General features: G+C 41.9%; 1 protein-coding gene across 1 annotated transcript in view; it reads left to right on the top strand.

The window, feature by feature from the left end:
- Nucleotides 1-26210, top strand: part of LATS2 (large tumor suppressor kinase 2) — a 74617-nt gene that overhangs the window by 6147 nt on the left and 42260 nt on the right. The window contains exon 2 of the mRNA XM_059378229.1: nt 7736-8289. Within this exon, the coding sequence (XP_059234212.1) occupies nt 7948-8289 (342 nt within the window). The 5' untranslated portion in view covers nt 7736-7947. The remainder of the gene's footprint in view (nt 1-7735; nt 8290-26210) is intronic.

Genomic DNA, 26210 nt, shown 5'->3' with positions numbered 1-26210 from the left:
TAAGGGCTCATCCACCTGGTATTTCTTGGCTTCTGCGTCAATTCAGATATCAACACAGAAATGTCTGGTCTCACCTGTGCCGGCTGGCTTTATAGCTGGAATGTTTGTGGGACACATGAGTGCTTAAAACTCCCAAGAATCTCTGGACCGCTGCTCTTGGGAAGCTGCTGCCTGGTGTGTTTTGGCCTCCTGGCTGTTGGGTGGCACATGCGTGGGAGGGCGTATGTGGCACCTGACAGGTTAGACTGCACTCTGTGCAGGGACTTTGCCCTCCTGCCAGCACCCTGTCCCAAGGTTCGGTCTCTGCACGTGTCACTATGTGTAGCAAGGGAACCAATGTTCAAATACCAGTTAGCTAAATGTGAATAGTTAGACGATTTTCCCCCATTTTTGTGTGAGTGTTAAATATACATAGTATTTATCATTTTAACCATTCATAAGTGTATAATTCAGCTGCCGTCATCGCCGTATCGCCGTAATCTATACTCAGAGCTTTTTTATCATCCGAAAAAAACCTGTCCATACTAAATAGCTCCCCAGTCCCCTGGCCCGTGGTCGTCTCCATTCTACTTTGTCTCTCTCGAGTTGCATATTCTAGGCCCCTCATGGAAGCAGAATTGTGCAGTATTTGTCCCTCTATGTGGCTTACTTGACTTAGCATAACATTTTCAAGGTCCATCCATGTTGTAGCCTGTGTCAAAGTTCCATTCCTTTTTCTGACTGAATAATCTACTGTGTTACGCAACTCTGTATAACAGTTACGTGTGAACATTACTGGGGAGCATTTCAGGTGGGCCCACATCTTACACTTCAGAGAAAGAGCACTGCTGTTTTGGAGTGCCTTCCGTGTGCTCAGCCTTGTGCCAGGCACTCTTCTCTCCCATCTTTAGCCCACTGGCAGGGTTTATCACCGGGGTTAGGATGGAGGGGACAGACCCAGAGTACTAGGTGACTTCATGTGTTCATTCAAGGCCCATTCTTGGGCCTTTGTGCAGGTCTGATAGGCACGCTCTTGCCCCATAGACCCTGCAGTTGAAGTGGCTCAAGATGGAAGCAGGCACATCAGTCATTTGTTATACACTGTGACAGGGCTGTTAGGGGACATCAGGGTTTCTGAGGTTGGGTGGGCAGGGAGGTCCTTCTGCAGGGGGAGGTTTTCAGCTGAGAATTGTAAGAGGTATAAGTGAACCAGACTGGGAGTGGTATTTGTTCCTAGCAGAGAGAATAGTCGTGCTAAGTTTCAGAGGTAAGGAAGAATTTGTTGCTGTTAACTTGCCCTAGGTCATCCAGGTTGAACCTGATGCTGGCTGGTTGGGGAGGAGTCAGCTTCTTGAAGCTCAGGTCCTGCTCAGAATTGGCCAACTCAGGCCCCGCTGCAGCCACATGTTTGAAACATTAAGTCTAATCACTTAAGTTTTTTCTCTCTTCATGCTTTCTTTTTTTAAAAAGGAAGATACTTTAACTTTTCAGGCATTGCTATCAAGTAGTCATTTAAAGAGGAGTTATTCACCTACATTTCTACGTTCAGTTTGGTTCCTTTTCCACTAAACCAATCTGGACTTTGCCCTGGTCTTGTCTCTTGACTTGATTAAAAGCTGTTTTTTGGGGGCGCCTGGGTGGCTCAGTGGGTTAAGCCACTGCCTTTGGCTCAGGTCATGATCCCAGGGTCCTGGGATCGAGTCCCGCATCCGGCTCTCTGCTCAGCAGGGAGCAGGGAGCCTGCTTCCTCCTCTCTCTCTCTCTCTGCCTGCCTCTCTGCCTACTTGTGATCTCTCTGTCAAATAAATAATTCTTTAAAAAAAAAAAAGCTGTTTTTTGTCTAACTGATTCTGAGTCCTGAATTTCTTAGTAATTCTGATAGTTGGGCAGTGTGTTGTGCATTACTGCTGAGAGTGATCTCACATGCAGTTTTACCTGTGATCTTCAGAGCAGCCCTGTCAAGTAGACAGAGAAAGGCTTGTTACCCAGCAGGAAATTGAAGCTCTGAGAGATGAAGTGCTTGCCCAGATAACATGGAGCTAAGTGCCAGAGCTGGGGGTGGAAGCCAGGCCTCTCACCTCCAGCTGCTTTTTCCTTTGCAGTGAAACAGCCATCTTTTGAATCCGTCTCCCCCAAACCTGTCCTCGCCTCCTGTTAAGTGCCCTTCTCCATCTCCACCAAGGCTTCTTTCTTGATGCTCATAGTCCAAGTGGTTGTCCTGGCCCAGAGAATGGTACTACCATTGGCTCTGGTTCCTAAACCAGAAACTTGGCCTCCCCCCGCCTTTTAAAAAAATATTTTATTTATTTGACAAAGAGAGAGAGAGAGATCACAAGTAGGCAGAGGCAGGCAGAGAGACAGAGAGGGGGAAGCAGGCTCCCTGCCGAGCAAAGAGCCTGTTGTGGGGCTCGATCCCAGGACGCTGGGATCATGACCTGAGCCGAAGGCAGAGGCTTTAACCCACTGAGCCACCCAGAGGCCCCTTGGCCTCCCTTTTCAAACCAGTCCTCTAGTGAACACCATTGACCCTTATGTGTTCTACTTCTTAAGCTGTTGAATCACCCACTTCTTTCTGTTTTCCAGCTACTATTCTATTTCGGATTCCCGTAATTCTTTGGGTAGACTTTTATTGTCACGTTATCTGAGTAATTGATCTTCTTGTCTGTCTCCCATCTTAAGCTGTGAACTTTTTAAAGTCAGAGGCTGGTCATTATTTTCTACTTCTCTAAGACTTAGTAACAAGGCCACCTTGTATGGGTGTTCGAGCTGTGCACTGTTCAAGGGCCTTACGTGTAAAAGGGTATACTTCACGTCATCCGAATGCTCACTTAAATAGGGCATGAGTAGCCAATGTGGAGACTCTGGGCCACTCACAGAATACCTGTGCAGTAGTAGAGAGTCACCTCTGTGCATAAAGCCACATGGCGTGCATGTTGTACACCCATTCCGAAGAACCCATTCCAAAGAGTACACACGATCACTCCTCTGTTACCTGCCTCAGAGGTCCAGTTCCCACCCTCCTTGTGATTCAGACTTTACCTGCCCCGCTCCCTGGGGGGTGTATGTTGTGTGTGTGTGTGTGTGTGTGTGTGTGCACGCGTGCACACATTGGTGTGATAGATTGTGACAGTGTGATAGATTGTGACATGTGGCATCGGTATGTTTCAGAGTGTGCCAGGCCACTGTCCACAGAGCTCTGGAAAGCTCCCCAGGGCAGGATTGCCTATGTTGTACAATAATATAGTAACAATTTACTTGAGGAAGGAGTACCTTTTTATAGTCCCACAAAGGTACCACATGAACCACTAGGGCTCTGCCAATAACTACACAGCAAGTATTGGTAGAATCAGTGTCTCAGAGCCAACCACTCCCTCCTCAGCCCCTCATAGTTCTGGGGCCGGAGCCATGTGGGCTCCAGCAGCCGTTCAGCAGCAGCACAATTTGCAAAAGCAAATTAGACTGGGAATAACCCAGATGTCCTTCAGTGGCAGAATGGATAAACAAGTACATTCATACAATGGAATATTACTCAGCCTTGAAGAATGGCAAACTCTTGCTACATATCACTGTATGAATAACCAGTGTCGACCAAAATAAGCTAGACATGAAGAGTACACCACGTTATTCCATGGATATAAAGTTCAAAAACCAGTCGGACTAATCCTTGGTGTTAGAAGTAGTGAAGGCAATTCCCCCTGGGGCATTGGTCTGTGGGGGCCCTGGACCTTCTGGATTGTAATGACACACTCCTTGATCTAGATAATATTTACAAGGGTGTGTTCTTTGGAAACATTCATTGATCTTATTATGATTTGTGCACCTTAAGAAATATATGTTCAACTTAAATGAAAACAGCCCTCCCCCTGACCTCCCCAAAAGACCGACTTCTTCCCCAGCTTTCAGCAACTTTGTGTTTTTACGGTAAATTCCAGACAGCTTTCAAGCCTTGACCCACCAGGGCCTCTTTCACCTGTGCCTGGCTCCCCTTCTCTCTGCTGATGTGTCTGGGCAGAAGGGACACCCCCCGCATCTTGGGTTGGGCATTCTCAAAGCTCTCTTTTCTTCAGTGTGGACTGTCTCCTGTGATCCTTGCCCTTCCTTAGCTGAGTGCAAAGCAGCTTTGTAGCTTCTCTTTAGTTTGCTAATATCACTTGACGGTAAAATGAGGCTTCTCTTCTGAGTCATGCCAGTTGGGAGGGATGTGAGCTCTCCACTCACCTACCTAACTGCTCCTTCTTGTGGCTGAGGAGAGCTAGGTAGGTAGAGTGTAGCTAGGCAGAGCTACCTAGCTAGGCGAGTGTTCCGTTTGAGAGCTGGTGGCTCTCACTGATGTCTTTGAGGCTAAACTAAGCCCAGCGTGTCTGGCCAAGGTGTAACTAGCTCCTGAAACCCCCCCGCTTCCCTCCCTGGTACTGCTGCCCCTTACCCAGGCTTTCCTCACGCACCTGGTATGCTGCAGTTGTCCCTTGTGGTCCACCTTCCAGTTGGCTTCCAGACTCCTCTTTAAGGGCACTTTTGGCCATGTCACTCCTTAGCTTAACCGCAGACAATGACTTGCCACCATCTGCAAGGAGTCCAGACAATTAACATGGCCTCGAAGGTCCTGCTGGGACCCTGGATGACACCCACCCTTTCATCCCTCCTCCCTCCCGAACTCTCCTGGAAAAGCGTTTGCCACCCAGACGTACATGTGAGGGGTGGGGCCTGTCCCTCTGCTCCTTTGCATATGCCTTTCCCCTTGGCTGGAATTCTATTGTTCCTACACTTAGATTCAGTTATCTACTTGGGAGCTTTTTCTGTCTTTCTCCTTTATTCTCCCACTTGTTAGATGATTTCCCCCCCTCTTCTCGGGCATCTCTTTTCCTTTGAAGCTTTTATTTGGCTACCTCACCCTCCCCTTGCTGAAGGTTGGATTTTGCTTTTATTTGTACTAGCGGTGCCTGAGACTTAGTAGGCTTCTGATGAATGTTTGCAAGGTGGGTAGGTGGGTAATAGAGGTAGGGTGAGTACATTTTGATGCAAAGAAACTCTCCCTGATGATTTATTGTGAAGGTAGGATGATTTATGTCTTTTGTATTTCACTTTTCAAAAAAAGGGGGGGGGAGACCCTAGAGATTAGAAACAATTTGTGTAAATTCCCACAGGAAAAGATAGAACTCTTCTGCCTGTTCTCAGACATAGCGAGTCACTCAGGATCCTCCATACATGCTTGGCAGCTCCTTGAGAATCTCTGTATTTTTGCTGGAATGGGAATTCATGGTTTTAGAAATTTAGGTATTTCAAAACAGATGCTTAGACCACGAAGTCACTGAAAATGAGTGTGGTTGCAATATGCCCCATTTTACACCAATTAAGCAGAGCTCTGGGCTTCTGGCCCCCTGCCAATACTCTGGTGCAGGCCCCAGGGAAATCTCAGCAGTTCTTGGATCTAATTGTTCACTGTCTGTATAGTCTTAAAACAGTCATTTCGGTGACTTTACTGTGTTAGATGTTGTATATTAAAATAGGGATTTCGGGCACCTGGGTGGCTCTGTGGGTTAAGCCACTGCCTTCGGCTCAGGTCATGATCTCAGGGTCCTGGGATCGAGTCCCGCATCGGGCTTTCTGCTCAGCCGGGAGCCTGCTTCTCTCTCTCTCTCTGCCTGCCTCTCTGTCTACTTGTGATCTCTGTCTGTCAAATAAGCAAATAAAATCTTTAAAAAAAATAAAATAAAATAGGGATTTCATGTTGAAAAATGTATTTAGTCTGCTTCTTTCTAAATAGAATCTTCCCTGTCATTGAGAACAATAGTTTGAACTTTTTAAGACCTTCCATCTTCCCACCTCTAAGAAAAGAATAGTAATTTTAATGTCATTTCTTCAAATTTACAGTCATATATGGTTTGAAATAGATATATATAAGTAAATTCACATAAAGCTTTTAGAGTATGGCACATAGTGGATACTAGACAAATATTAGCAATCATTTTTCCTTCTACATGATGAAGCCTGTGAAGCAGATTTCCATTTTACAGTTCTGAAATTCCTTACTGAAACAGAAAGTCCAGATCATCCCCTTCGCCCTGTGGTTTTAAAAGACTGCTCTTTTTTTAATTGGTTTTTCTTTGTTCATTAAAATACAAAATGCATCTCCTTTACAGTTTGTTCATTGTTCTGTGGGTAAAAAGGAGTGAAATGAGTGAGGGCAGAAGAGGAGAGACAGGGAGAGAGAGGGGCCCCTGGAGCTTCAGGTGTGAGCCCAGAGGCATTGCCACAGGTCTGTGCTTTTGCCACCAGTGGGCATCTGTGCTCTGGTGATGACAGCTAATTACACAAATAATAATAACAAGTAGTAGAAAACATTGTTTACCAAAGAGTTCCAGGTGCTACTGAGCCTGTTCCATGCATGGTCTTACTCCGTTCACCATTGCTCTCTCACTAAATGGTGTCATCTGTTTCACCCAGGGAGGGTGAGGGAAGTTAAAGGACTTGTCCAAGGTCACCCAGTCACCAAATGAGCTAGATCCTGCTTCCAGGAGAGCTGGCTACTAAGGGCAGTATTGTGTTGGGCTCCATTTTGTTTTCTGAATGCAAGAACAACAGAGTAGTCAGTGAATTAGGCCTGGGGTAGGTGTAATTCACTATCAAAAAATGGCTTTGTTGTCCCTGTTTCTACATGTAGAAGTTGTTTCCATGCCAAAGTCGTAGGTGATCTATATGAATAACTTACTGAAACAGCCCCTCGTTAGTATGGTCGTAGTGTACCCTGAGAAAGAAATCACCCACATGCTTTTACCAGTCCCCTTCATGTAAGTATCAGTTTCTACAATAAAGGTATTTAGGTCACAATGCTGATAAGAACTTGACCACTTTGTAAAAAAAAAAACAAGGGAGTAGTTACCTTCAGAATCTCATAACATGTTGTGTTAGAACTGCTTTTAGTTGCAATATTAGGACACCTTTAATATGATAAGTTTTGTGGTATTTTCCAGGAGGTTTGGGAGGGCTTTCTAAGGAATAATTTCTTTCTTTCTTTCTTTTTTTTTAAAAAGATTTTATTTGACAGACAGAGATCACAAGTAGGGCAGAGGCAGGCAAAGGGGTTGTGGGGGGGGGGGCGCGGGTGGAGCAGGCTCCCCTCTGAGCAGAGAGCCTGATGCGGGGCTCCATCCTAGGACCCTGAGATCATGACCTGAGCCGAAGGCAGAGGCTTAACTCACTGAGCCACCCAGCTGCCCCTCTAAGGAATAATTTTTAAAGATACGGAAGGACCACAGGTTTGGGTGGGAGAGTAGGTTAATGAAATCATGGAGATAAGAGACAAAGGTGTGGCTCATGAGTTGAGTGGTTGGTTATTAGGAACAAGCCAGAAATCCAAGACCTCATATAGAAAGTTTAACCCTACACACCCAAGCTGTGAATTTCAAAATGAAATTATATTATAGTAAATTATTTTAAATGAGCTATCAACTTTAATACTACTGTCTGCTCTGGCCTGAGTTAAATATTTCTAAGTCAGTATGAGCTTGTGGAGATTTACTTCATTGCAGATTACATATTACAGGAAGCATCCTGGCACAGCCCTAGATGTCATGTGTGCCAACCAAAGCTGAATACTTTTTTTAAAAAATCATTTCTGAGAGGTGATATGTTCGTTCTTAATCCTTCCAAGTGGAACAAGTGGAATTTTTTCAAGATCGTTGTCCGTTTCTGAAAAGTATTGTTAACAGTATGTGAAAGCCACAAATGACTATGTTCTTTCAATTTTCTTTTTCAGATAGCGATGATCTTCAAAATGAAGACTCTGGAAAATTTTAGGTTCTCTATAGGAACTACAGAAGTTGAAGGAAAGAAGATTTTCAAAAGGAAATTGTTTTGAAAGTATGTTTACAACTAACTGATACTGTTGACAGTTGTTTTTTTTTTTTTTTTAAATAATAAAACACTTTAAGAAAATTGTATTTATGGTAAAAGGAAACTGGACTAACAATGAGGCCAAAGACTTTTCCTGCCACAACTTATTCTGGAAATAGCCGCCAGCGACTGCAGGAGATTCGAGAGGGCTTAAAGCAGCCGTCCAAATCTTCCACTCAGGGGCTGCCTGTGGGACCAAACAGTGATGCTTCCCTGGCCACCAAAGTCGTGGGGGGCAAGGATGCTGCCAGGCAACAGCAGCAGATGAGAGCTACCCCAAAGTTCGGACCTTATCAGAAAGCTTTGAGAGAAATCAGATACTCCCTGTTGCCTTTTGCTAATGAATCCAGCACTTCCTCAGCAGCAGAAGTAAACCGACAGATGCTGCAGGAACTGGTGAACGCGGGATGTGACCAGGTGAGTGTAACCTCCCCAGGCTCCTGCCCTGGCATTTAACAGTAAGTAGTCCAGCTTGCAATGTGCAGGGGAGACAGCCAAGGATCCTGTGCTTGCACTTGAAGGCTCTGAATTGCTTCCGAAGAGAAGTGTTTCTGGGTCAAAACCAGAGGCCCTTCTGGTGTGCCATTGCATTTTTTTCCATCTTCTCCCCAGAATGGTCTTTTTGGCTACTTTTCCTTTACAGTAAAAATCTAGACATTTCTGAATTCTACTGAAATTGTACCATGTGTCTTTTCTGTTTTGTCCTTGTGAAGTTGAGAAGGGCTATCACACTTAGCCCTTTCTTTGTGGTTTATTTGGGCTTATTCTGAGCTGTGATGGGGAAGATAGTGGCTTCATTTGTTTTTAGTTTGTGCATTCGTTTGACTTAGTTAAGGGAAAGGTTGATTAACATGATTTGGCTCTTAGACTCTTTTTTCTTCTATTTTGAAAAACAGTATGTATACTGTTATAGGAGACATAACTATGTTAAGGAAATGATCAAGCAACGTAATCTGACTTCTCAATTGCTTTCAAGATAAGGGACACATTAATGGAGGTGACAATGATAATATATAAATACACAACTTTTCGCTATACATTTGTGATGCTGTGGGGACTCACATAGCCATGTAAAACCCAGGTTGAGGGGTTGGACCATTAAAATGGAACTGGTGTCCAACCACATAAAAATGAATTTAGTAAAATCTAACTGGTAAAAATGTAATTGTCTTACAAAAGGGCTTTGAAAGCTAATGCTGTGTTACCATCTGTCATCTTAAAAGTCTCAGTTGCATGAAAATGGAATTAAGCTAGGTATTTTTGTTCCTTGGAAAATTAGTAAGATTTCATGCTCAAAGCACATCAGGATGGCTTGAGCACTTGTAGTTTCTTAGGAAGAATCTAATTACCTACTCCTGGCCTCACAGTCACAGGAAAAGGCTAACAATACCCTCTTTTATTTTCAAAAGCTATCTCAACCTTCTTGTTGTAGTTGATTACCATAGAATTTAATAGAGAATTTATATTTCTCAGATGATATGTTTGTGAAACTAATCGTGCTATTTTGCAGGGCACTGCCTTGACACTTTGGGATATACTGGGATTAACTTGTGTGAAGCAAGCATTGTTGTGTTGAGAGTTGCTTTTCTAAAGCATAGGATCATGAATAATGTGGTGCAGAGTGTTTTAGCAGTGGAAGCTGACAGCAGAGGCATGACCTTTCTCATTGTGAAAATATGAAGTTAAATACACTGCCAAGTGCTATCCCTTGACAAACAGAACTTGATGGTTTTGAAAGTAGGAAGGAGCAGTCTGGGGGAAATACTAGAGTAAGATTGCAGAGACTTGAAAACCAACAGCAAAGCCTAAAATCTTCTATAAATCACTTGCAAACAAAAGAGGTAATCAGAGCAGGGTGTTCTTTGCAGTTGTGTTTCAGCTGTGATAAAAAGAAACAAGTGAAGCAAATAATCCAAAATACAGGTGGGATCTCATTATAGTGAAATCCATTAGTGATAATTACAGTGCAAGAAATAATGAAGCTGGTGCTGTATCCAAGAGAGTAAAATACAAATACAGTAAAATTAAGGATCATGACACCAGTGAAGTTCCCATCAACATTTAATTTATGTTAATTGATAGTAGGAAGGACTTCATTTGTCATACCTAATGCTCCTGAAGTGATTCAGTCGCTTTGGTGTATAGTGTTACTTTATAAAGCAAAAACCTCTGCCTTCAGCCTGACCCTCCAGTTTGGGTATGTATACAGGGTGCATTTGCTTTCAGAGAATCCTGGTCAGAACGTCATTATGAGAAGAACCTGAATAATTGGAGTGGAAATGATTAATCAATAGTACCTCTAGAGTTGTGTGGGTCTTCAATAAAGCAGATTATCAGATCCAGTATAATAGGTACAGAGTACCTAGTGTTGCAGCTTTTCAGTTTCCTTTGTCTCCTCCTCTATTGCCTTTTAATTTAGCTTCAGTTTTATTTTCTTGTACTTTGTCATTTTTTTTTTAAGATTTTATTTATTTATTTGACAGAGAGAGAGATCACAAGTAGGCAGAGAAGCAGGCAGAGAGTGGAGAAGCAGGCTCCCTGCGGAGCAGAGAGCCTGATGCGGGGCTCAATCCCAGGACCCCGCGATCATGACCTGGGCTGAAGGCAGAGGCTTTAACCCACTGAGCCACAAAGGCACCCCACACTTTGTCATTCTTAACCCTAATATTAATCAGAATAGTAGTAAACTCCATGTTTTCTCAAGGTCTTACCAGTGATACACACTTTTGTATGCCCTATTTTATCCATTGCATATACATGTTTATACATTTTTCCCCACTTTATTTGACTTGAGGCTTACTGAAAATATTTACTTGAATGTTTATGAGTGTTTTCTTTTAAACTTTTTATTAGAATAAAATTTACATAAGAGGGTGCCTGGGCGGGTCAGTTGGTAGAGTGACTGCCTTCGGCTCAGGTCACAATCCTGGAGTCCCAGTATTGAGTCCTGCATCCAGCTCCCTGATCTGCAGGGAGTCTGCTTCTCCCTCTGACTCTCCTCCTCTCTCATGCTCTCTCTCTCTCTCAAATAATAAATAAATCTAAATAAAGTAAAATTTCCATAAGAATAGTATATGATAGGATCCTAAGTGGACAGCTCAGTGAACTTCACCCAGTGAATCACACCCATGTAACTAGGATGGATGGGTGTATTTTTTTTTTTTAAGATTTTATTTATTTATTTGACAGAGATGACAAGTAGGCAGAGAAGGCAGGCAGAGAGAGGAAGGAAGCAGGCTCCCTGCTGAGTAGAGAGCACAAAGTGGGGCTTGATCTCAGGACCCTGGGATCACGACCTAAGCCAAAGGCAGAGGCTTAACCCACTGAGCCACACAGGCTATTTTTTATTATTTTTTAAATTTTTTAAAATTATTTTTTATTTATATTATTTTATTTTTATTTATTTTTTTAAAGATTTTATTGATTTATTTGTCAGAGAGAGAGTTCAGGCAGGCAGAGTAGCAGGCAGAGGCAGAGGGAGAAGCAGGCTCCCCACAGAGCAAGGAGCCTGATACGGGACTCGATCCTAAGATGCTGGGATCATGACCTGAGCTGAAGGCAGTCGCTTAACCGTCTGAGCCACCCAGGCATCCCTTATTATTTTTTAAATTTAAGTAATCTCTATACCCAACGTGGGGCTTGAACTTAACACTCTGAGTTCAGGAGTTGCATGCCCTGCCAACTGAGCCAGCCAGGCACCCCTGGGGTGTGTGTGTATATGTGTGTGTGTGTGTGTGTTAAGATTTACTTATTTATTTTTAGACAGCATGTGCATGAGAGAGAGCACAGAAGGGAGGGGCAAATGTTGAGGGAGAGAATCTCCAGCGGACTCCCCACTGAGCGTGAAGCCAACTCAGGGCTCAGTCTCACAATCATGACCTGAGCTGAAACCAAGAGTATGCCACTCACCTGACTGAGCCAGCCAGGTGCTCCAGCCCCCACCGGGGTATATTTTTAATTACTATATTTTTAATGTAAATTACTATATTTTTAATGGAAAAGTAAAAGACTAAGTATTTTCTGTGTAGTGATATAGTGTGTCAAATGATGCAGTGTCTAAAATATTTTCACATATATTTTACTAAAGACTTAATGAAAATTTCTACAGGAAAAAAAAGGCCAGTGGATTAATAATCCTTATGGAAGGAGCTATTCTTTAAACACAGATTAAAGGACTTGAAAGGATAAGTGTTTTGGTTATGAGTGTCATACTTTTTATCATTTGGATACTCTTCATACTGACATAGGTAATAATTTAAAGTTAGCTTTTACTTTATCTTATAAAACTTAGTTTCACTTTTTCTCTTAGTGGTTTCAAGTGATCATATTACCAGGTTTTCCCTCTTTTTCTTCCTGACAAAGTTTTAAAAACTACTAATTAGGGGTGCATGGGTGGCCTTTTTGGTTAAGTGTTTGTTTTGGTTCAGGTCATAATCTCAGATTCCTGGGGTCAGTTCCTACGTTGGGCTCCCTGCTCAGCAGGGGATCTGCTTCTTTCTTTCCTGCTCTCCCTGCTCTGCTCTCTCTCTCTGCCAAATAAATAAATAAACGTGCTAAAAAAAAACCATTAATTTGATTTTGCGATGACATTGTCTGCTTCTTGAAAGCATATGACTTGAGTCCTCTCACTGAATTGCATTGGTTAACAGGTGTAAGGGTGCTGTTGGGACAGGCTCACCATACTTGGGACTTCTCAGGGTGCAGGGATGGCTGGCTGGCATAGGGGTCTAGAGATGACAAGGGTCCTATTCAGCAGTACCTCCTGTAGTCTTCAGAATAGCTAAGCATTTTATCACTTTGTGCCTCTTAGAGGCCAACTTAGGTGAGAACTGCCTTTCAGATGTGAATACTGAGAAATGTTTTTTGCTTCTCTTGAGGAATTAGCATGTACTGTTTCTCTTTGGACAACCCATATCCTGACCTTCATGAGGCTCCCTCATTGATCTGCTGTGAGAGGTGCCAAATCTGTGGCAGCTTTAAGACTTCTTAGGGCTCTGGCCTGTCATAGCTACATTCTTTCAGTCCTGTATTAGCATAATTTACCTAATCCTGACTTAATCCAATTTTTCCTCACCTTATTGTGAATGTTTAAACGACTTAAATCATTATTGGAGTGAAGGTAGGAAGAAATGTAAACAAACAAATTGATTTATTACACCAAATTTGGCCTAAGGAAAAGCTGATGGTCAGGATGTATATTCAGAGACATGCTTCCTGAGAATAATGGTCAGAACAACAAATAAATTTCAGGTAGTCTGGTTAATGGGAAAGGGAGTGAATTTCTTGGCATTCTCAAATCAAAAAGTACAGAAAAATCAAGTTTCTCAACCCATCTTACAAGTTATTCTTCAATCCAGGTCCTTTTGCCAAAGGAAATAGCACTGCAGAGAGGGGAGGCCTGCTGGGGCCTGTGAATCTCACAGAGGAAGGACAGACCCTGGTGTTGGCAGCAACCTCTTGTGCCAAGTACTGTTCGAATAAGCACTTGCACCCGTAGCCTCATTATTGAAACTACACAGAAAGCATTTGAGATGGATTCCAGCCCTTACCTGAGTATTGCAGAGGAAACTATGGCTTGGGTGGCCAGGCAGGTGACTCAAGCTCTCCTCTGCACGCCCCTTCCCCCAACCCCCAGGTCTTCAGTGAGGGTTAGACCTACTTGTTACACATACTTGAGAGGAAAGACTTCAGTGCTCCCTTAATGGGCCATACAGATCTCTGTCTTTAACTTGCATCGTGTGGGTTGCTGGCCAGTTTCTGTGTTTGCTGATGTACACCCCGTCCTGGTGGGATTTTCTTCTCTGCGAGTTTGTCCTCTCCTTTCCCTCATGTCCTCTCGCTTGCATGGGCAGGTGGCACTTGCTCAGCACTTCCAGTCCCCAGGCCCCCTTGCCACAGGCCCTGCCTGGTCCTTTCCAGGGGTGTCCCACCCACTCCTCCCCTGTGCACCTGTCCCAGATGCATGGCACGGTCTCCTCCTGCTTGCATCTCTGCTTCATTTGTTCAGGGGGCTTCTTCAAACATTATTCTGTTGGCTGGCAGTGTCAGCATCCATCTTCCCCGGCGTGGATTTGGGCACATGTTATGGTTCAACTCCTTCTTTCTTACTGCAGGGTCTTGATTCTTACACCTGGATTTGAACTGTTCCTGTTCAGCCTTCCATTGTTCCGTATGTCTAGGGCACTGGACGCTTGAGGCCAGCCGTGTATGGACAGGTGGTCGTGCTGTCATCACACTTGCCCTGTGGCACTCAGGCCTCCTGGTGCTATGTCCACCGTGTGTCCAGGTGTGTCCTCATGAGCGCAGGGTCCTGGGTGTGGCTCACCTGCTGTGTGCACAGTGGGGATTGCACACCAGCTGTGCGTGCCCCTGGAAAACTTTGCCCAGGCGGTTCCCTGCGCTGGCCAATGTACATGCCATTGCTGATTTATCAGACTTTAGGAGAGAGACAGCACAAAGCCTCTTTGTATGTTTAGCTCAAGCAGTTGGCATCATCAGGAAAGCCCTAGACAGTGACCTAGAGAAATGTTAACCCTGAAGTGCTTTTCCTTTAACCTGGTGCCAGGATCCTGCCTCAGGATTCATTCTCTGGAATACAGGTAGTTTGCTAATGAAAAAAAGTAGAAAAGGTTAGATAACCAGTACATTTCCTCCTCCTCCCTTATTCTGGAAAGGGAACGACTTTTCAGTATTACCGAACACTGGGTATTGCCCTGAAATATTCATAAGAGGAGAAGGAAAAAAGAAACACTTAAGTTTAGGAATGCCAGTAATGTAACAGGAAACTGTATTACAATGGCTTTTGGGTGTAGCAGTTCCTTGTCTACCCCTGCCCCCCCCACCTTTTTTTTTTTTTTTTTAGCTTTTCAAATTAAATCTGGCCTTGCCAAAAGATAAAATGTATACTTTGTTAAAGTAGTATATTTAAAATTAATTTGAAAAGACACAGTCACATCATACCTTTGTGTCATACCCTCCCCCCACCCTGCGCTCCCTTCTAGTTATCAAAGGAATATGTGTTCATTGTGTAAGTTTGCAAAATTTAGAAACATATAAAAAAATAAAAATCGCCTATAATTCTGTCAGCTCAAATGAGACCACTCTGAACTTCTAGGATAAAAGTGGCCAGATTTTTTTCTAATTAAAGGAAATTAAGGAAAGTGAGGAGAGCTGGGCCAGGTAACAGGTAGAAAAGGCAGAATATGGGGTATGATCCCACCTCTTCCTTTATAAAAAAATATATATGTATAATATGGCCCTTCTCACTCTCCTTCTCTAGCATCAAGACCAATCCGTTCTCTTCCAGTGTACCTCTGAGTCCTGGTCCCCCCACCCACCAAGCCTCTGCCTTTGCTCACTGACATTGCCCTTCCTCCTGGCTCTTCTCCTGTGTTCCCTGCATAGAACATTCTGAGTGATCATTCTAAAAAGGAGAAGATCCTGTGATTTCCTTCTGGAAACCTTTCCACTGCACTTGGATGAAGCTCCTGACCTGAAGGCGAGGCCCATCCCGCAGCCTCAGGTGGCACCCCTTTTCCGGCAGTTGGTGCTCTGGCTCTACCTTCTTTACTGCCTTTCCTCTTCTCAGCACTGGCCCTTTCTTGCCTGGATAATGGCTACTCTTCTTGGAAGGCTTGTCTTGCTCTCCTGGATTCAGAAAAGCATTTTCTGACCCCCCTAGTCTAGACCACATGCCTCTGTTTTATTCTCTCTCATAGAAATGTCCTTTCATAGCATTTATCAGAATTTGTTACTAAGTGTTTAGTTGTGTATTTCTTATAATATCCATTTCTCTCTTTAGATTTAGTCCCCATTAGGGCAGTAGCTTTGTTCTGGTTATCGTTCTCTAGTACCTAAAACTTTGCAAATTCTCAAAATTCTCAAAAACATCTGATATATGAATGAAGGGATAAATGTTTTGCTATAAACATTTTCATTTTTAATGCCTATAATGTATTCCATTGTTCAAATAGTAGTTCTTTTTTTTTAGATTGATTTTATTTATTTGACAGAGAGAGATCACAAGCAGGCAGAGAGGCAGGCAGAGGGAGAGAGAGAGAGAGAGAAGCAGGCTCCCCGCTGAGCAGAGAGCCCGATGCGGGACTCGATCCCAGGACCCTGAGATCATGACCTGAGCCGAAGGCAGCGGCTTAACCCACTGAGCCACCCAGGCACCCCCAAATAGCAGTTCTATAACTTATTATACATATAATATGTAACTGGCGTTAAGAGGTAAACTGAAGCACATTTTAAAGTTTATCTGAGCAAAAATGATTCCAAACCAGAAGTGATTAGGAGCAGTCTACTGAAAGTCGCTCAGGGAAAGAATTTCAGAAAGCAGAGGCAGAAGCAAAGCGAGAAAATGATTCCAGTGTCTATACCTTAAGCGGTTACCTTATTTGGGAAAGCCTGGGTAGCTGTTTATGATTGGTTGTCCTTAGGTTTTGATTTTTAGCCTCCAGGCATTACAGACTTAGATTTGGTTTGTGTACATAGGCATTAAATCTTAGAATCACCTCAGTCTGATGGCTTTCTTGTTTAATTAAATACTGCGATGAACATCCCTCTACGTCTTTATAAATATCACTGATTTACTTAGAATAAATTTTAGAAATGGAATTACTAAGACAAACGATAAGAGCATTTTTACGGTTTTAATTCGCCAAGTTTCTTTCGAAAATTTTAAAATTGCCTCTATATTTCCAACCCTGCCAACAATGAATACTGCTGCTATGAAACAACACATCTGTTTGTCAGTTTGGTTGTTTGTTCTGTATTCCTAATTGTGGCAATAAGTATGTGGTAGTAAAAAAGTAGTGATAGTTGTTCAGTTTTAAGTAGCAGGAAACTCATATTTTGAGGGGAGCTCTAAGTGTCTGAGACTGGATCCATTTTCCTCTTAAAATGCAATGCAAATTCTAGTACATCAAGACCAAAATGCATCTTCTGAGGAACGTCTTTTCTCTCCTCCCTGAGTGGTTTACATTTGTGCCTGGTACATCTCTGGGCCAACATAGGATTTTGCAGTCCTAGAGGATTTGCAGGAGAGTCATTGGCAGACAGGTAGGCAAGGCCTGCCCTTTGGGGAGGACAAGCCATAATAGCCCCAGCAGCAGCACTGTCCGGACGTTCAGCTTGCTTTTGTTCCCTAGAATATTTGGTGTGCAGAACAGAGCGCCCTGGCTGGTGTTTAGGAATGATGGGTTACGAGTTGCTGAGGTGTTGGTTCTGGCTGCCCTTAGGAAGCCAGCTCTGGCCTCCTCTTTGAGCAACCTTCTGCCTTAATCCAAACATGCAGTACAACTATTGACATTTTCTGTATGTGCCATAATGTCGAAAATATTGGAGATCACAAATATTGTTTATTTAATACCTATTATTCACACTGAGCAGTTTTCTACCTAAATGATTATTTGCTCTTATATATATGGTTGTGGCCACTCGATGGCTCATGCTAGCCTCATAGGTGATTAATGAACATTTTTAATATATTCTATAGTGTAGTGCTTTCCCCCTTAGAAGTGCTGCATAGGCAGATACTGTAAGTGCTAGAGAAGGTTTTGGAACAATTATTTGTTCCTCCTTTTCTTGCACCCAGTGATTTTCCAACCCGGGATGTGTTGGAAAAATACTGCCACTGAAGCCAGCACCAGTGATTGAATTCATTTGGTGAGGAGTGGGCCCTGGGTACGAGCCCTTCCTAACAGGTCCCGGATGGTGACTGAGGGGCAGCCAGGGACCTCCGCTCTGCTCTGAACTTGATAGAGTCGGCTCTGAGAAATGCCTCTAAGATCTGAGCCTTATGTTTGCCTGCAGTTTCTTTCAGGGCTCCTTATACTGTTTATGTCATTGCCAACCCATTTATGGATGTAAAGAGAAGTGAAATACCCAACAAGGACATTGAGGGGTTTTTTGGTCCTTTATTTATTTTTTAAATTTTATTTGTTTATTTGAGTGAGAGCACACAAGCAGAGGGAGTGGTGGGCAGAGGCAGAAGCAGGCTCCCCGATGAGCAGGGAGCCCAGCGTGAGGCTGATCTCAGGTTTCTGGGATCATGACCTGAGCCAAAAACGGACGCTGAACCAACTGAGCCACCCGGGTGTGCCTACCTTTTATGTCCTTTAACAATAATCTCTTTTAAGCTACTCGTAATACAGTTGTTATAAATTTCAAACTTAACAACAAAAAAGCCACCTCCATTATCATAGTCACTACCCAGCTGCTTCTTATTTTGGCATTAAAATTCAGTTACAGGAAGCTCATGGTTCTCAAGTTTAATGTAAAATGAGTTTATCATGCAATTTTTTTATTATGATTTACTCATCTTGGATTTCTTTATTGTTTTTTAAAAAAAATTTATTTTACTTAAATTCAATTAATTAACATATAGTATAAAGAACCTAGATGTCCATCAACAGATGAATAGATAAAGAAGATGTGGTATATCTACACAATGGAATACTATGCAGCCATCAAAAGAAATGAAATCTTGCCATTTGCAACAACGTGGATGGAACTAGAGGATATTATGCTGAGCGAAATAAGTCAATCAGAGAAAGATAATTATATGATCTCTCTGATATGAGGAATTTGAGAGGCAAGGTGGGGTGTTTGGGGGTAGGAAGGAAAAAATGAAAAAAGATGAGATCGGAGGGAGACAAACCATAAGAGAATCTCACAAAACAAACGTAGGGTTGCCAGGGGGAGGGACGTTGGGAGAGGTTGATTGGGTTATGGACACAGGAGAGGGTATGTGCTATGGTGAGTGCTGTGAAGTGTGTAAGCCTGACAATTCACAGACCTGTATCGCTGGGGCTAATAATATACTATATGTTAATTTAAAAAATTTGTTAACTATATGTTAATTTTAAAAATTAACATATAGTATATATTATTAGCTTCAGAGGTAGAGTTTAGTGATTCATCAGTTGCAGATAACACTCAGTGCTCATCACATCACAGGCTCTCCTAAATGCCCATCACCCAATTACCCCATCCCTCCGCCTACCACTCCTCCAGAACCTTCAGTTTGTTTCCTAGAGTTCAGAGTTTCTTATGGTTTGTCTGCCTCTCTGATTTCATCTTATTTTATCTTTCTCTCCCTTCCCCTGTGATCCTTTGTTTTGTTTCTTAAATTCTGCATGAGTGAAATCATATGATAGTTCTCTTTCTCTGCTTGACTTATTTCACTTAGCGTAATACCTCTAGTACCATCCACATCACTGCAGATGGTAAGATTTCATTTTTTTGATGACTGAGTAATATTCCATTGTGTATGTATACCACATTTTTAAAAAAAGATTTTATTTATTTGAAAGAGAGACACAGCAAGAGAAGGAACACAAACAGGAGAAATACCACATCTTTATCCATTCATCTGCCGATGGACATCTGGGCTCTTTCCGTAGTTTGGCTATTGTGGACATTATTGCTATAAACTTGGTTGTGCATGTGCCCCTTTGAATCACTATGTTTGTATTCCTTGGGTAAATACCTAGTAGTGTAACCGCTGGGTTGTAGGGTAGCTCTCTTTTTACTTTTTGAGAAACCTCCACCAACAGTTTAAGAGGGTTCCCCTTTGTCCACATCCTCACCAACATCTGTTGTTTCCTGACTTGTTAATTTTAGCCGTTCTGACTGGTGTGAGGTGGTATCTCTTTGTGTTTCTTTGTTTTTGTTTTTTTAAGATTTTATTTTATTTTTTATTTGACAGAGAGAGAGAGAGAGAGAGCGTGCACACACAAGCAGGGAGAAGGGCAGAGAGAGAGGGAGAAGCAGGCTCCCCGGTGAGCAGGGAGCCTGATGTGGGACTCAATCCCAGCAGTCTTGGGTTCATGCCCTGAGCTGAAGGCAGGCACTTAACCAACTGAGCCACCCAGGCGCCCCCTCATTGTGGTTTTGATTTGTATTTCCTCTTTCTTGTCTTTAGTCTTTGGAAAGGAAACATTTTTCATAATTGTATTTTTCAAATTTGTGATGTATATATAATTGACTTTCAGTGCAACAATTTCAATTTTTATAAGTGTACTTGCTCTTTTTCCTGGAGTTGTGGAAAACCATAGGAAATTTCTCTTCCCTTTGTACCATTCTCCCATGTCCTCACCCTTACCCCGACCATCTAGCATAGTCCTGAATAAATAGTGAATGCTCAATAGATATCCCCAGCAGTTAGAATCAGATGGACTGTATTCCATTCTGACTGAAGTTGCTCTGAGTATGATTTGGGAATTGAATTAAGGTGCTGGTGACAGATTCCTGGCTACAGAGCTTAGTACGCATAGGTGGCCTAACAAAGGAAGGCTGGAGTTCGGCAGGATGTGGCCTGCATGGCGGTTCTGTAGTGTCATCAAGGCCCTGGGCTCCTCCTCTCTGTCAGTTCTGGCCTCCTTAATAAGAGGCTTCCGTTTCCAGGCGCCCAAGGTGGCACCTCTCTGAGAGTCAACAGTTTGTACAAGAAGCAGGAATATGGCAGCAGAAATGCTTCTCTACCTCACAGGCCCAAATGTAGTCACTTAGTCACCAGAGGTTAAAGCAGAACTGTGTACTTTAGCTGCGCATACGGCTGCCACGATAGAACTGGCCTTCTCTTAGTAAGGAAGACTGGATTTCACGAAGTCAGAAAGTAGATTTCATTAAGGAACCAGAGCATGACCACATGTTGTACTGGCTGTCACCATGGGCTACTAGTCTGCCTTTCTGAGCTTCATGATCCTTCATCTATACCCTGGGGGTAACAATTACTCCTACCCTATGGGTTGTGTTGCAGACCAGAAAGAATGTAAAGTGACCTGTCTTTGACTTTAATCTCTACTTTGGTCATTATATTAAGGCGCACTTTCCCCAGTACCTATTTCTTCTCCTGCAGAGCTTTCACATCTCTGTATCTTTTTAGTGCTAACACCCTGCTCTATACCTGGATTCTTCTAAGTAGTCTCCCTGACCCAGTATTTCTGCCAGTGAACTTTTCCTGAAAGGTGACAGTCAGCCACTCCCTTATATCCACTCCCCTCCTCTTCCTACCATGTGATCTCCACTTACCAAACTTGATTATTTCTCTCATTTCCAGCCCAGCTTGCTTGCCCCAGCTGTGTTTGCCTCTTTACACACCAGCTACTACCAAGCTGTGTGACTTTCTCCCACACTGGCTTTACTCATGCTGTTTACGCTACCTGGAATGCACTCCCCACCAGCCCAGCCATGCTCTGCCCACTCAAGTCCCACTTCTTCCATGATTCATCTTTGTGGCCTTTTCCAGCTATTCGTTCCTGCACATGTGGGGGCTCTCCCTTTCCTGAATTCCCATTTTTTATTGGTACCATCCAGAGTGCTCTGGTAGGTCTATATGGGGTCTTCGGGATTATCTAGGCCACATGGCTCTTTACACAGTTAAATTAACTGAGACCCAGAGAGGTAATGTGGTCAGTTTAAGACTATACAGCAAATGAAGGACAGACCCAGAGGTACAAGCCTCTCAGTTTCACCCATGAAACGTGAAAGAGAAAGAAAGAGAAATAGTCATCACCCTACCATTTATGAAAGTGAGATATTTCCACGTAGTAGAATTGGTCCAGGGGTAATTATTGTTATTTGGCTATTTTTATTTCCTTTATTGTTGCTTTGATTAACTTTTTATTTTGGAAAAAATTTAAAAGTACAATAGCATCTCTCTCTCTCCAGTAATTTTAGAGTAAGCATTTAATTCAAATATAACATCTAGAATTTTTTTTAAAAAGATTTTATTTATTTATTTGACAGAAAGAGAAAGATCACAAGTAGGCAGGGAGGCAGGCAGAGAGAAAGGGGGAAGCAGGCTCCCTGCCAAGCAGAGAGCGTGATGCGGGGCTCGATCCCAGGACCCTGAGATCATGACCCGAGCTGAAGGCAGAGGCTTACTTAACCCACAGAGGCTTACTTAACCCAGGTGCCCCAACATCTAGAATATTTTGAAAACAAATACTAGACATCATTTCATTCATCATTCATATACTCATATATTTAAATGTATCTGCAAAAGACAGAAAAAATAAAAACCACATAGAATAGGAACATAATCACAATACTGTTATCACACATTCAACAGAATAAACATTTTTTTAAAAGATTTTATTTATTTACTTGACAGACAGAGATCACAAGCAGGCAGAGAAGCAGGCAGAGAGAGAGGAGGAAGCAGGGTCCTTGCTGAGCAGAGAGCCCGATGCGGGACTCAATCCCAGGACCCTGGCATCAGGGATGGAAGGCAGAGGGCTTTAATCCACAGAGGCTTTAACCCACTGGGCCATCCAGGTGCCCCAACATTTTAAATTTAATATAATTTTTATGACTACATTGGTTAATATTTTAGAACTGCTTATTAATGAAATTAATATTCCTGAGAAATTACTATGTGAATATCACTTAATCCTCCCAACAAGCCCACAGCAAGATTTTATTATTGTCAACATTTACAGATGAAAAAACTGGATCACAGTTTTTACACAAGGTAAATAATGTGCCTACTAAGTAATGAAACCAGGAATCAAAAATGCAGATCTGGCTGTTCTTGTTTTATATCCTGAATTCTTTTCCCTCAACACTTACATACATAGCATCTCTTCATATCAGTAAAAACATTAAAACAGGGTGCCTGGGTGGCTCAGTGGGTTAAGCTGATGCCTTTGGCTCAGGTCATGATCTCAGGGTCCTGGGATCAAGTCCCGCATCGGGCTCTCTGCTCAGCGGGGAGCCTGCTTCCTCCTCTCTCTCTGCCTACTTCTCTGCTTACTTGTGATTTCTCTCTGTCAAATAAATAAATAAAATCTTTAAGAAAAAAAACATTAAAACATTTACATGCTATCATGGGAGTCTGCCAGAATTTAGCAATTCCTAGGTTTTTATTTTTTTTTTTTAATGTTTTGGTTTTTTTTTTTTTTTTTTAAGATTTTCTATATTTCTGGGTGCCTGGGTGGCTCAGTGGGTTAAAGCCTCTGCTTTCGACTCGGGTCATGATCTCAGGGTCCTGGGATCGATCCCCACATCGGGCTCTCTGCTCGACGGTGAGCCTGCTTCCCATTCCCCTCTCTCTGCCCGCCTCTCTGCCTACTTGTGATCTTTATCTGTCAAATAAATAAATAAAATCTTAAAAAAAAAAAAAGCTTTTATATATTTCTTTGACAGACAGCAAGAGAGGGAACATAATCAGGCTGAGTAAGAGCAGGGAGAAGTAGGCTCCCCACCAAGGTGGGAGCCCAATGCGGGGCTCTATCCCAGGACCCCAGGATCATGACCTGAGCCAAAGGCAGATGCTTAAGAATGGAGCCACCCAAGTGCCCCATTTCCCCTGTTTTTGGACAGTGAAATTGTTTCAAGTTTTTACTATTATAAATGATGCTACAGTGACATGTTTATTTGTAAATTTTAAAAGACATCTCTATGGCTTTCCTTAGGTTAGATTTTTTTAAGTGAAATTACTCCAGGAGCTTTCTTATATAATTGTTTCATGCAAGTTGGTTTTGCCTAGAGGCTGAGTAAATTCAGTAGTAGTAAATGACTGGCAGAACCAGGAGTAAACCCACATGTTTGCAGCCCTTCTTTGAGCGCATGTTGCTTGAGTGTCTATAAGGTGTTATGCACGGAGTTTGCCTATCCCTCTCCTTCTGCCTCCTCCCCACCATGTTTGTACACATTCCCTCTCTCTCTCTCTCTAATAAATGAATAAAATCTTTTTAAAAAAGGAAAGAAAAAAGCACAGAGGAAACAAAGGACCAATTTCAGGAATGAATGGCTACTGCTGTGGGTCCTAAAGACATTAAAAATTGTAAGGGAATATATAACCAATAAATTTATGATCCAATAAATGTGGCTTAGACAAATGGATAGACAAATTTGTTGGAAGACAAAAAACTACCAAAATTAACACAAAGAAATAGAAAAATCTGAATAGCCCAACTTCAATTCATAATTAAAATCCTTCCTACAAAGAGAACTATAGGTTCACATGCTTCACTGGTGCATTCTATCAAACAGTTAAAGAAGTAATAGTGATGCTAGCCAAACTCTTTCACAAAATAAAGGAGTAGGGAGTGGTTCCCAGCTAATCTCATGAGACCAGTGTTGCTCTGGTATCAAGACTTGACGAAGCCATTATAAGAAAACTACAGACCAATATTTCCAGTATCTTTTGTAAATGCTATATAAAGGCAAACATTCTAACCAAAGTATTAGCAAATGCCATTCAGTGAAAATATATTAAGGACAAATGAGATTTATCCTGGACATGCAGGGGTGGTTTAACATTAGAAAATTAATGTAATTCAACATGTCAACAAAGTGAAGAGTAAGGCCATGGGTAAAGCCATCTCCATAGATAGAAAAAAATCCCATCACAGAATCCAACAGCCATTCATAACAAAACTGTGCATAAAAGAGAACTCTTCACATTACTGAAGGACACCTGTATAAAATCTACAGCCAGCATCACATTTAATGGTGAAACTCTTCCTACTTACATTGCCTTTAAGATTGGTAAAAAAGCATGGATGTCTATTTTTCATCTTATATGGAGGTCCTGGGCAGTGCCTTAAGGAGGGTAAAAGAAATAAAAGCACACAGATTGGAAAATAAGTAAAGCTGTCTTTATTTACAATTGACATGATCCTTTTGTAGGAAATCATAAGGAATCTATTTTTAAAGGCTACCAGAACTAATAATTTCCTACATAATAATTTGGCATGGTACAGGACAAGGTTAATATGCAAAAATCAGTAGTTTTCTGTATTTTAGCAATTACCACTGGGAAATTAAAATTTTAAATGTGATTTCATGAGGCCCTTGGGTGGCTCAGTCAGTTAAGTGTCCTGACTCTTGATCTCAGCTCAGACCTCGATCTCAGGGTTGTGAATTCAAACCCCCATGTTGGGCTCCATGCTGGGCATGGAACCTATTTAAGAAAAAAAAAAGTGATTTCATTTATATTAGCATTTAGAAATATGAAATACTTAGGGATAAATTTAACAAAATATATATACAAGACCTGTAAAAAAAACAACACAGAACAATACTGAATGTGTTAAAGAAGATCAGAATAAATGGAGTGATATACCATGTTCATAGATTGAAAGACTTAATTTTGTTAATATGGCAGTTCTCCTCAAACTTATCTGCAGATTCATCACAATTCTGATAAAGCCAGAGCAGGCTTTTTTTTTTTTTTTTTTAATTGAAATTGACAAACTGATTCCAAATTCATATGTTCCGCAAAGAACCTCGAATAACAAAAGCTATATTAAAAAGAACATAGGTAGAATACTTAAACTATGTAATTTCAAGACTCATACTAGTTAAACTTCATAATAGATTCTAGAGCTATATAAGACAGTGTGGTACTGTCACAAGGATAGATCCACAGATGAGTGAAACAGAATTCAGAGTCCAGGGGCACCTGGGTGGCTCAGTTGATTAAGCTTCTGCATTTGGCTCAGGTCATGATCCCAGGGTTCTGGGGTGGAACCCACAGCGGGCTCCCTCTTCAGTGGGGAACCTGCTTCTCCCTGTGTCTCTGCTTGCTGCTCTGCCTACTTGTGCTCCTTCTCTTTCTGTGTCAAAAAAATCTTATTAAAAAATAATAAAGAATTCAGAGTGCAGAAACGAACCCACCTTTTTATAGTCACAAGGATACCAAGGAAAAGAAAAGAAGGAAAGGGTTTTTTTTTTGTTTGTTTGTTTGTTTGTTTTCAGCAAATTGTCCTGGGATAAAAGAATATCCTAGTGGACAAATACTAACACTTTTATACCAGTCACAATAATTAAAATGGATTATAGCCCTAAATACAAACTCTAAAAACTTTTGAAAGAAAACATAGGAGAGAATCTTTACAATCTTAAGAAAAGCAAAGATTTTTTTAGATCTAATATAAAAAGCATGGATCATAAAATAAAAATTGATAAATATGACTTTTCTGAAATTTTTAATTTCAGAATTAACTATAAATCATTATAATTATAAATTAATTATAAATTAAAAATCTATGCTCTTCAGAAGACATCATTGAAACAACAAAAAGTCAACCATGGGATAAGAAAAAATACTTCAAATACATACACTGGACAATAGATTTATTTCTGTAATATGTAAAGAATCCTTACAATTCAGTAATAAAATGACAAGCCCTTAAAAATGGGCAAAGATCAGGGGCACCTGGGTGACTCAGTTGGTTAAGCATCTGCTTTGGGCTCAGGTCATGATCTCAGGGTCCTGGGATCACATCAGGCTCTCTGCTCAGCGGGGAGTCTGCTTCTCCCCCTCCCTCTCCCTCTGTGCTCTCTCTCTCCATCTCGCTCTCTCTCAAATAACTTGAAAA

Source organism: Mustela nigripes, chromosome 15 (assembly GCF_022355385.1).
Source record: "Mustela nigripes isolate SB6536 chromosome 15, MUSNIG.SB6536, whole genome shotgun sequence".
Lineage (NCBI taxonomy): Eukaryota > Metazoa > Chordata > Mammalia > Carnivora > Mustelidae > Mustela > Mustela nigripes.
This window is presented reverse-complemented; position numbering and strand designations above follow the sequence as displayed.